Source organism: Perna viridis, chromosome 1 (assembly GCF_037379345.1).
Source record: "Perna viridis isolate PV_CMFRI_1.1 ecotype Kerala chromosome 1, ASM3737934v1, whole genome shotgun sequence".
In the NCBI taxonomy this organism is placed as follows: Eukaryota; Metazoa; Mollusca; class Bivalvia; order Mytilida; family Mytilidae; genus Perna; species Perna viridis.
Window position 1 is genome coordinate 48,629,401 of NC_142445.1, and position 12,939 is coordinate 48,642,339.

General features: G+C 33.1%; 1 protein-coding gene across 1 annotated transcript in view; it reads left to right on the top strand.

The window, feature by feature from the left end:
- The window catches only part of LOC148629119 (glutamate receptor ionotropic, NMDA 1-like), a 31,849-nt gene that overhangs the window by 9,807 nt on the left and 9,103 nt on the right, over positions 1-12,939 (top strand). Inside the window, exon 2 of the mRNA XM_088544293.1 lies at positions 10,036-10,592. Within this exon, the coding sequence (XP_088400419.1) occupies positions 10,036-10,592 (557 nt within the window). The remainder of the gene's footprint in view (positions 1-10,035; positions 10,593-12,939) is intronic.

Below are 12,939 nucleotides of genomic sequence, written 5' to 3' on the forward strand. Positions count from 1 at the left end.
ATGTTTCTATGTATATTTGAAGCCATTTTTGCTTGCTTCTTTAATGCATAAAAATGTAGAAAAAAAGGAAAAAAAGTACATATTTTAATATAATACTTATTTTTTATTAAAATTTTACAAAATACTACCAGACAGTCTATACTAAAGAAAATGTTTTTATTTCATCTTTTCATTTGTCTTCCAACTGTTCTGGTAGATCTGGCCACTTTATAAGTACAAACAATAAGTAAGAAACTAAATGGCTTCTGTGACAATTGGATTTTTTTTATTTGAAAATTGAACTTTCAACTTATCAGACATTAATATGCAAACATACTATAAAATTATTTAATTTCAGTATTAAATGATATAAAATGTATGATGAAGTACACATTTTTAAAATTTACAATTGATATTTTCTCTAAATACTCCACTATATATAAACCATGACTTTATTTCCGGCGACTTTTTTTCTTGTGACTTTTTATACGTCACTTTTTGTGTTACTGTATTGTACGACTTTCGTTCCTTAACTCAGGTGTTGATGATCTTAATGTGTCATACGCGCTGCAGCCAAATAAAATTGAATGCTGATAAACGTTTAAGTTACATCGGGTAAAATTATACCTACATTTCAGAAACAAACTTTAATTGTTAAAACAACACAACCCACTATGTTTATTTAAACCATTAATTAAAAGCGGGCAAACCAGGATGACACCCCATGAAATTGAGCAATAGTCGCCTGAACTGATGAATAAAACAATAATACCCAACATTGCTTTTGTCACAACCTTCTTGTCAAGGTTGATTAAAAAAAACTCTAATTTCTAGGGTTCTATATGCCTTATCGCCATTAAAGATTAATGCCCTGTGAAATACAGTTATATTTAATACACAGTGCAAGACAAATAACAACATCCTGCAAATAAAGGTAACGACAAGATTACTGAACACTAATCAGATTCATAATCAAGTCAAGTCCAACATAAATCTGGCAAAATGGATATTACACCAACGAAGCAGCTAGTACCGCAATGGTCCTGACTTGGTACAGGCACTTCAGACGAAATGGTGGGTTAAATCTAGGTTTTACAGCGCGCTAAACTCCCCTCTTCCATTCCGGCGTAATAACATTGCAAAGTAAGATAACATTAAAAGTTAAAATAATAAGCAAAGCAAAAACAGGAGAACATATAACACTTTGCTTACCTCACATATCGTTGCAAGAGGCCCATATGTAAGTGGTCAAAGGAATAGTCCCCAATGATACTGTATTACAAAGTACAAAGTATCACAAATCACTTACTAGTATTGTATTTATAGTTTAAAACAATTACTTTATGACCACAATATGCGATCGGTTTACACTTTTACTTTCGAGCGGTCCACTCGAATTGTCAAATGAGCACTCTATTAATTAAGCATAGTAAAATATCATTACAAATTTATGCGTTTAGGCAAATATTTATGAAAGTAACACAATTAATCAATCATTCATACCGGACTTTCATACGAGGTCAAATATCAATTCTGGACACTCAACATGCACAATCAGTCTAGGAATGTTGAAGAAAGTTACCTTTGTAATAGCTAAGTTTAAATAATATATACATACTTCTCTGAATGTGACGTCTCTATTCGCTACTATATCGGAAGATATATAAACGTATAGAAAGGTCTGAAAAATTCCCAACGATGTTAGAACTCTCGGATTTGCAATGCGAATTTTCGGTCGTTCCCTCCGCGGGACTCGAACTCGTACTGCTGTGACATATATGGCAACACCGCCTGCACAAAGTTCAGCGCCCTTGACCACTCGGCCAGCTAGGCCATATAAAAATATAGCTTTCGCTGGCCGGGTGATTCCTCCTCGTAGGATTAATCTAGTGTCACAGCAGTACGAGTTCGAGTCCCGCGGAGGGAACGACCGAAAATTTGCATTGCAAATCTGAGAGTTCTAACATCGTTGGGAATTTTTCAGACCGTTCTATACGTTTACATATTTTCCCTGTATCAATTTGATCCGATGGAGCAGTGTAGAGTCGTCACATTCTGAGACGTATATATATATGTAAGTGTGTGTTAAACACTGGATTTTCTGGTACCAATCCGTAATGTCTGTAGACTTTGGAAGTTGGTATTTCCCAGAGGGGTACCATGGGGCATGTAGTCTGCATTTAACACAAAAAAACGGTAAATGTGACGGCAGCTTGATACCATTGTGACAAATTGATTCGTAAATTGGACATACAAATGTACCTGAAAACCATCGTGTTTTGATGAGTGGGTTGGTGCATGATTGACTCGCCTAGCACAATGAATACATAAACGATCAAATAATGATCTAAAATGGCGAATAACAAAATGAAAGTTGAAAAGCGACGATGATCTCATCCGAGTTTATTGCAACCATTCCCAACTCTATGACACCTTAAATGGCGAGTAAGGAAATGAATGTTGATTTGAGATATCCGACCCCTCACGAGTCGATTGCGACAATTCCCAACTTTGGGCGACCCAAAATGGCGAATAAGAAAACAAATGTCGAAAAAGGAAATAAATGTTGAAATGAGGTCTTCGACCACTCCCGATTCGATTGCGACCCTTCCCAACTCTCTACGACCTAAAATGACGAATAAGGAAATGAATGTTGAAAATGGATATGGATATTGAAATGAGCTATTGGTCCCTCCTGAACCCCCTTACAATACTTCCTCAAAATATGATTCATGGTTTTTTAGAACATAAAAATATTTTGTTTGTGAAAAAAAAACACCTTAGATATGTTAGATAATTTACAAATTTGTGTTGGAAAGTTGAAACAGAAAAAAAGGAAAAAGGAGACAACTTGAGCTCCGTTTGGGACGGTCTTCCTCAAATAGCTTGAAATTAAAGACATACCGAAACAGACTATAAGGGAACGTAAAAAGCCAAACTCTACGAGTAATGTGATAATATTGATTTTAATTGATATATAATAATGACTTTTCAGTTGTTGGTGGTAATATTGCAGCTGCTCCAATTTATCACATTTTCATTTTCACAGCTCATGCGTTAGTTAGACATTTGGTCACCATGCAAATGTTCTTGTAAGGGCTTAAGAACACATAAAGAAACTATTGGTGCAATGATATGTTGTTCATAGCCTGAAGGTACCGTTTCGAACGTTTTACGGTCGTCTCCATGACCTAGTACATCGTTATGGCATTTTTACCAGAATAACTAATATCATTTATGACAGATTTTCGTCCTCTTTATCTGACACGATCTTTATGTGGCAGAAAGGTCAAAGTACATGAACGTCTCACCCATCCACAGCACATTATTCTGTCTCGACTTTTTGATTAAGTTTGTGCTGCTTTTACTTAAATCCTTATTTATCTGTTCGCAAACATGTTTTTGCCCATGAAATTACGCTCTTTGATATCCCCATTTTCATTAGCATTTCAGTATTATTAATTTACTAATCTTGTAAGCCGTAGATTTTATTTTACCTGGAGTTTACTTTGAGTGCCGGATCATTATAGGTTACAGACCACCAATTCAACCAATGAGCATTTGGAACGTACGCAAAAATAGTCCTACGCAGAAATTACCCCTGTTCCTCATAGTGCTGTGAAAAAAGTTCTCATCTTATTTTAAAAATTTAAACAGTTTCTGAAAGGAAAAACATTTCTGTACATTTTATAGGTGCATTTTGCTTCTTGTGATGTGAAGCCTAATCTCCATAATGATTTTTAAATATACCCCTGTCTTGTGAAAACACTGGGATTTCCCATGCTATTTATAGACCCTTCACTTCCGGTGACCAGTACTGCACTGCAAGTCTGCTAACCCCACATGCCATTCTGAGGATTGTGAGCTGACATATGTAGAATCATATAACCTGTATAGTTATTTATTTTTTCTAAGACAAAAAGTAACTCTTTAGGTTACAGACCACCAATTCAACCAATGAGCATTTGGAACTTACGCAAAAATAGTCCTACGCAGAAATTACCCCTGTTCCTCATAGTGCTGTGAAAAAAGTTCTTATCTTATTTTAAAAATTTAAACAGTTTCCCATGCTATTTATAGACCCTTCACTTCCGGTGACCAACACTGCACTGCAAGTCTGCTAACCCCACATGCCATTCTGAGGATTGTGAGCTGACATATGTAGAATCATGCTGATATATAGTCCTCTGCAGGTTAAAGTTAAGGTAAAGTCCAGAGAAGCCATTGAATATTGTGAAATTAGCATAGAAGCCTATGGAAAGTGGAATTAGTGGTTTTTAGCCTTATACGTCACCGTCCTTGATCCGTTTGTCTGATACCCGATCCGGTGCATAGAAGCTTCCAATAAATGTTAATAGCGTTTCTTTTGTCTATTACATGTAAACTTAGTTATTCCTACGGATTTGAAACCAGTGAGAGCATATAAATGATTCCGTCACTTTTGTATTGAAAAAAAAAATGTATTTGTCCCGATCTTGTATCAAATCATTTAGCCTCTGTATATGCTAACTGAGCATTTTGGTTCAAATTAATTATGTTTGACATATTCAAGAATGTATTTGTTCTTGCTTTGTTTGTACGTCATGACGCTGTGATAAAGCAAAAGATATTAAAGTCCATGGTGCTGAGAATAACATGTTAAACTTCAAATAACTATATATCGATATCAATCGAAATAGATGATTTGTAAACCTTCATTTAATATCCGACAGAAATAAATGATCGCCCCCTTATTTCTCGATTCATTTAAAAAAAAAACCCTATGATGAATTAAAAGATTATTGAAAATGAATATTATGTAATACGCAAACACTTAGAGGATAATTATATTGACTTATATCAGTAAATGCGGGTTATCAAATATAATAGAAACAATACTTTGATTATGATGACTTCCTTATTTCATTATTGACTTTACATTATTTGACCATCCTTATGATTTAAATAAAATATTCAATGTCATGTAATATATCAATATATCTGATTTTATTATATAAATTCTAATATATTTTATCATCTTTTCTGTAAATACATGTCTTTTTAACGAAAGCTTTCAAGTAATCTCATTTGAATGATGTCAAAATTACTTTTGTATTGTATAGGCATATATACTTACTGTGGAGTAAGATGTTCCGTGTAAAATGTATACTTAATTTGGTTTTTAACAAATCGCAAACACTGTATTTAGATAATCACATCTTTTGCAACTAATTACCTTCTTTCTACGTGTACTGCTAAAATCTAGAATGCACGCACATCATGAAATGTTCAAAAGAGGAAAATAAATTACAAAACTACGACAAAAAAATGTAAGACTTTTATTTCCTTTTCGATTAATCTTCAGTAAAATTTTATCCGATCCTGCGTACGAAAATATCAAGTTTCAATTTTTTTTATGTATCTGGAACATTGCCACAGGACTTAACTTCGTGCCAGTAAATCTATAGAGAAGGACTACGTAGCTTCGATGTCATCTAAAATCTCATGTCACACTACTCGACTTGTCAACCTATCTTACCAACGATAATAGATTGATTTATCGTTATGATAGATAAAACACAGTGGAAGCAAAAGACTGCTTCCTTTTCGTTGCAACAGGTTCATGCGTGTAGTTTCTGTAGAAGAGCGAGTTGTTTAATAGTCTATACTTGGTTCTTGAATCATTAATAACGTTATAAATGTGTGTTCTACAATCATACAATTTTCGCAAGATATTCTACTTGACCTTTTGTTTTGTTGGTTTTCTGCCACAGTTTATATTTCAATTAACTGATTCCGAACTACGCATAAAACAAATAAAACTTTGTAATGATGTTTGTCCAGGAAATGTTACAGTTATAGTATCTCGAAGTCGTACACTCCAAACAATGTTTTAGTATGGTCGTAAAGAAAAGTTAATAGCGCTCATAAACATGATGAAAATTCAAATAACTATCGATTCCTATTGAGGATAGAATAGATTGAATGTAAACATAAAACAGGATTGGTGTTCAAACTTATCCTGAATAGTACCTTCGTCAAACGTTCATTTATCGTTTATAGATGTGTCTAATTATAAATGAACTTTTCCTGAATAGAACCTGTGTCAAAAGCTCATTTTTAGATGTGTATAATTTTCAGGTCATTGACTGCATAATATGCAGCTTGGGTAATTTGAAAATCGAAAAATCATCATAAATGAATTATAATTGTTTATGAACTAATCATCCAAATTCTTATTAATTTTCATGGAATGGCCATTTATGTCTTCAATTATAGGTTAATATGATCATATACATGGAAATGTGAGGTCATCTTAACACTACTTATTATCAATAATGGTAGTTCGTTCGGACGTTACAGGAATTACAACAAAGACAGTAGTAGTATATTCATTTTTTAATCTTGTAGATATAAGATGAAATGTTTAGGTCAGGAATCTGTGTCAATGTCCTCCGTCACAACTTATACGTATGTGGGAATATAAATAGCAAAAAAAAAAAAAAAAAAAAAAAGCAAACAAATTAAGCATTGCTTAAATCTTTACGTTTAGGCCAGATGTATTCTTTAGAGATGGTTGTTAATTTTACAACCAAACATGACATTTAAAGTATTTCTTCAGACCTATCTACCTTGATTACTTTTAAAAGTTTTGTTTTCACTAACATTATAAATTTCTTACCATTGAAAACAAACCCTGTCTATACGCATTTATCATTGTAAGAGTGTACTACTGGTGGCAGTCAATTAATATTTCATGCAGACATCACTCCGGGACACTTTGTCTACTTATTTCATTAATGTATTACTTTATATCTCCGATTAACATGCTGTTTGAACTGATTTTGACATATATTGCGTACAAAAGTGATTTTTCATCTATAAATTGACAAGACATAGTCGTATGCAAATATGGATTTTGAAGTATTAAATCTGAAAATTATTTTACATAGGAGACATAAAGATGAATAATTTTACGGATGATACAATTAACGAAAACGATTTAAGAAATGCTTTAGACAATAAAATGATTCATAGGAAAGTATTTTGTGTCCCGTTATGGTATATGGTTAATATATACATAAACAGTTACGGTTTCTCCTTGGTACCGATAACAATCTGCAAACTCTACAAAAAATACTCGTTAAATAAAACATATTATTGACGTTTCCAATTCCCCGATAATCACCTTTATTATCTTTAGTAAAGTGGCAGGAGTAGAGGTTCAAAAATTAAATATATAACTAGAATAGTTTGGTATTATTTGAATTGCTTAAAGCCGTATTTTGGTTTTCTAAAATATAGTTCTTGTAAATATATTTTAGGTTTAGTACAAACTGAAATGGCTTTATTTATTTATATTGTTTATTAAAATATCAATGTTTTCAAATTAGTTTCAATCCGTCAGACAGGATGCATTGTTGGCGGCAATATATTACTTTGAATATGCCATTAGAGTAGCATTGGACTCATTAATAATTACGTCAACATCGTTATGTTTGTAAATTAGCCCAGCAAAGAATTAATGATGTTTGTTGATTGCTCGTTAGAAATACATGTTGTATAAATGTTCAGACAGAATCGATAGAGGTCAATTGATTGGTTAAGTTCAAATAAGTTTATATCGAAACTATAAAGGCAACAATAGCTGAAATCAGTTAGTAGATTTAAAGTTGTTTTGGTGAGTTATTTGGTTGAGACCTATCTATGAGATTTGGATTGTCTTTCTGGCAAAAGTACGTGAATATTTGATGTATATGTTTTTATTGGATACTTCCGGATTGTTGAGTACCATTGCCGTTCATCTCATGGTGAAAAATTACACTGTCTAAATACATTTTTATGGCTTCTTGTAACAATATTTCATATCCGGAAAAGATATACAAATCGAACTAACAAATAGATAGACTAGGACAATAGTATTTTAAGATAGACGTTATATCTGTTAAACTTTGTAAGCATGCAAGTCTTATTTAGTGTGCCTTATTTATAAAATCCGGTCTCATAAAATTACAGAAAGAAGACAATTGGCATACACCTTCTTATGATACGAAGATAAGGCAGTTAAGATGTTAGAGATACATGTACATCAAATAAACGTCGTATAGCAAAATCTTTGGACAATTATTATAGATAAGATATTATAGACCTTTGCCTTACCAAACATTAAAACTTCTGCCTTACTGCATGGTCATTATCTGGGAAACTATACATTGTATATCATTTTATGTTCTTTTTTTAACCTGTAAAAGGCTAACCATGAACATTTCTATTAGGTATCTGACAACGATTTGGTATATGCATAACCAAAGTTGAGAAATATGTTGTATGACAATCATATCATTCACATTAAACATGAAAAAAAAAACCATTTTAAATCAAATCTGCAATTTTTTATACATGCATATCCATGTTCAATATATCTTTGTCTACGAATTATTTTCCACATTAAAAAAAATCTTTACATTTTTCTGTATGGATAAACATATTGAAAACAAATAAAATAATTGTCAATTTACATATTCAACATTACATAACAAAATATAGGTTGGGTGCCCCGCAATTGAGACTAATGAAACTCAATACAACTAAGGGTTATCTAAGAATAAGGGGAATATATTATAGATTTGTTTGTGACCACATTTGCTATTCATATAAAATGCTACTTTGCAATATATATAGAAAGGTCAGAAAAATTCCCAACGATGTTAGAACTGTCAAATTTCCGATGCAAATTTTTGGTCGTTCCCTCTGCGGGACTCGAACTCGTCCTGCTGTGACATCTATGGCAACACCGCCTGCACAAAGTCCAGCGCACTAGACCACTCGGCCAGCTAGGCTATATAAAAATATAGCTTTCCCTGGCCGGGTCATTCCTCCTCGTAGGATTAATCTAGGGCTGTAACTTAGTACACGATGTATGGTGGTACGGGACAGTTCATTTAGATGTTAATATGTAGGATAGAGGATCAAACTAATGATGCATGCCACAACAAATCAATATTATACAACGTCTCAGAATGTGACGACTCTATTTGCTATACTGCTCCAACGGATCAAATTGATACAGGGAAGATATATAAACGTATAAAGTCTGAAAAATTTTGGTCGTTCCCTCCGCGGGACTCGAACTCGTCCTGCTGTGACATCTATGGCAACACCGCCTGCACAAAGTCCAGCGCCCTAGACCACTGGATTTTGTGCAGGCGGTGTTGCCATAGATGTCACAGCAGTACGGGTTCGAGTCCCGCGGAGGGACCGACCAAAAATTTGCATCACAAATTTGACAGTTCTAACATCGTTGGGAATTTTTCAGACCTTTCTATACGTTTATATATCTTCCCTGTATCAATTTGATCCGATGGAGCAGTGTAGCAAATAGAGTCGTCACATTCTGAGACGTTCTATATATATATATATATTGCAAAGTAGCATTTTATATGAATAACAAATGTATATATATATATATATAGGTCTGAAAATTTCCCAACGATGTTAGAATGTCAAATTTTTGGTCGTTCCCTCCGCGGGACTCGAACTCGTACCGCTGTGACATCTATGGCAACACTGCCTGCAATGAGACCAGCGCCCTTGACCACTCGGCCAGCTAGGCTATATAAAAATATAGCTTTCGCTGACAGGGTCATTCCTCCTCGTAGAATTAATCTATGTCTGTAACTTGGTATACGATGTATGGTAGTACGGGACAGTTTATCTAGGTGTTATTATGTAGGATAAAGGATCAAATAAATGATGCATGTCACAACATATCAATATTATACAACGTCTCAGAATGTGACGACTCTATTTGCTACACTGCTCCATCGGATCAAATTGATACAGGGAAGATAACGTAATCTTATAGAAGGGTCAGAAAAATTCCCAACGATATATATATATTTGTATTCAAAATATGCTTTCCTGATGTGCTTGTTAGTCTTCAGTTGAAGCATTCACAGTATCAAAGTTTTGCCGAATTAATAAATCTCATAATGATAATATGGTAATTCAGAACTGACTAACTACTTACTAACAAGAATTAGATACTATACTATCGCAAAAGTTTGTCTTTTTCAGATTTTTTCTTCTGGAGTAATACCACTTCATGGTGATCCTTGGACACTGGGGCAATCAACAGCTGCAATCATAGAGCAACAATTCTTACCCAAGACCTGCTTCATTGTTGATCATCACTATCTCAACGATCAGTTTCTGTCAGGATTCTTCAACAAATCTGGATATTTCGATTTGAACAACACACAAGTTATCATATACAGAAATGAAGACGATATATCGACTCTTAGCCTTAAACTTTCTCAAATAAAAGAGCATGGCTATAGAGTTATTATTGCTCACATTCCTAACTTTAAAATCAAACGAGTATTTGACATTTGTCTTGGTCAAGGATACTTTGAACCTGGATTTGCATGGATATTATCTGAACTATCAATGCCAGCTTCTGATGCCCAAGAAACATTCTACCCATCAGGATTACTCGGAATACAAAGAAAAGAAATGGACGGGATGGGACAACTCGTACAGAGGTCGTTAAATTCAGTTTTCAGTTTTATGGATAATTTGTCGAACACCACGCCATTTCAGAGTAGCTTTGATTTCTACGAATCTGCTATCAGGTAAATTTAGATTGACTCAATCATACACCGTATAGCAATATTACGTTCTTTTGATCTGCAAATGTAAAGTATTGTAAAATAATTCATATTATTCTAAGAAAGAAAATCAATGGACACAGCTATCCGATATTAAAACGTTAAGCGAATGGTACGAACCAATTTCATGGTTTCTCGTTTTTTTTTTTCTAAAACCTTAGAACTTAGTTCATTAAGTTAAGAGATATCCGTGTTAATAGATTAAAGATCAAGATCTTTATATGGGTCATTTGAATCGGGTTTGGATAGAAAGCACATTAGATTTAAAAAAGTGAGGAATAGTACATCGAATGTGTCAGGTTGGAATATGATGGTTTCTAGATTTAAATTATGATTAACATGTGATTTGATAAAATTAAAGCCATTATGTTGACAATTTTGGCTGACTGTCATTTGTCATTGACAATAAAATCTCTTTTACAGGTTAAATATCTCTTTCAGATAATACTCACAATTGCACTCTGTGTAGAGGTTTTGGTTTTCAGACATAATCAAGAGAGAGAATATTAAGTATCTGAAGCATTTAAAGTTGAATCAATATAGTTATAACAGTCCTATATATCATCACCATGTACGATCTGTATTTTGACTGTTTTGTTGTACATCCTAAGTCAGCATATAGGACATTACGCCATTTAAAACAAATTCAACAAATTAACTGGTCTTTGTCCCTGGATTACATTCTTTTGATTACCGCTATAACATTGGTTCCCTTGATTACTCCTTAATATAAATGGTCCATAAAATACCATGTTTGTACGAGAAATGGATTATGAGTTTTATGTAATAACCGTTTTCACCTATTTGTTCTACATCACCTATTTGAAAATGAATTTGATATGATATTCAATTTTTTAATTGAACATTTTGTATTTCTTTCAGTGCCAGACATAGTTCAAATTGGCGAAAAAATGCTTCAGATTTCTAAAAAAAGCAAAAATCTGCTAGATGAATTTATTTTAAAATATGTAACACAGTTAGTTAATTTAAAAAAAATATTTTGGAAAAAACTGTCTACTACAGTTAATTTAGTATAATGTTTCTTCATATTGAGTAAAATAATTTAACATTATCACATATTCATTTATGATTTTGTACAAATTTACTCAAATTAAAACCTGAAATTTGTGCAAAAAATATTTAAAAAACCTGTTCAGGTTAAGAATTTATTTATATTTGAAGATGTTTAGTAATTATACATATGTACAAAAGTTTCAGATATCATGTATAATGACTAATTATTCACTTTAACTGTAACATATACAAGATGATGATTTTGCTTCAATGGCAATGGAAGGTACATTTCTGGAAGAAGATACAGTTCTTTAATACCTAACCTATAAAATGTAGCTTGTTCGTATCTATAAACTTGTCATTCTAGAAAATTTAGTATTGATTTGAAGTACCCAAGGGTCACCCATGCAAAAGATATTAATCAGTTGAGCTAAGTAAAGTCTTTATGAATAAAATATTCAGCAGCGCTCATCGTACCTTTAACTTTAACAAGTCAATCGGCACTTTTTATTTACTGAAGGTTGAAGTGTTCAGTGATGATAAAACATTCTAATGATCCGATCACTCTCCGATTAATTAGTAATGTGATTATTGTGTCAGGGGGATATACAGTCTGATATATTCAAATCCGTTATATGCTCGCTGAAACTGAAATTTAAACTTAAACAACCGAATCGATAAAGCTTTTATGGAATTGGCAATCACAAAATTGTACTATGGAGACCTAATAGGCTGGTTTTAGTTCTTACTGTCTTAGTAGTACTAATATCAAACAGATATGTAATCGTCAATAATTACATTCATATTACAGGGGCGGATTCAGGCGGGGCGTGGCGGGCGTGTGTCCTCTTAAATTTAAAGCATGGATTTTCAGGGATAGATTTAGGCGGTGTTAGGTTGAAACTTTAATTTCTTGCTAATTTTATAACAAAAGATATCTACATTGCACCCACTCTAGAAGAATATTTCAAAAAATTAATCTAAAAAAATTGTCCGACTCTCTCCGCTCGGAGAAATTTTGACTCTCCCAAATCTAAATTCCTGAATCCGCCCCTAATATTGGTACAGTAAATGATATGATTAATAGTAGGAACATATAGGCGAATATTTTGATGGCTTAACTACTTATAGCGAATGTCAAGGAAAATTATGTGAAATCTTGTTTTTCGTTTGTGATGTATCCTTAATTTTGATAAATTCTCTGACACTTTTTTCAAAATTTGATGTATTTCAGTATTAAGTATGTATCCAACAAATTAAAGGCTATATGCGTCTAGAAATATTGGCCTCACTGCCA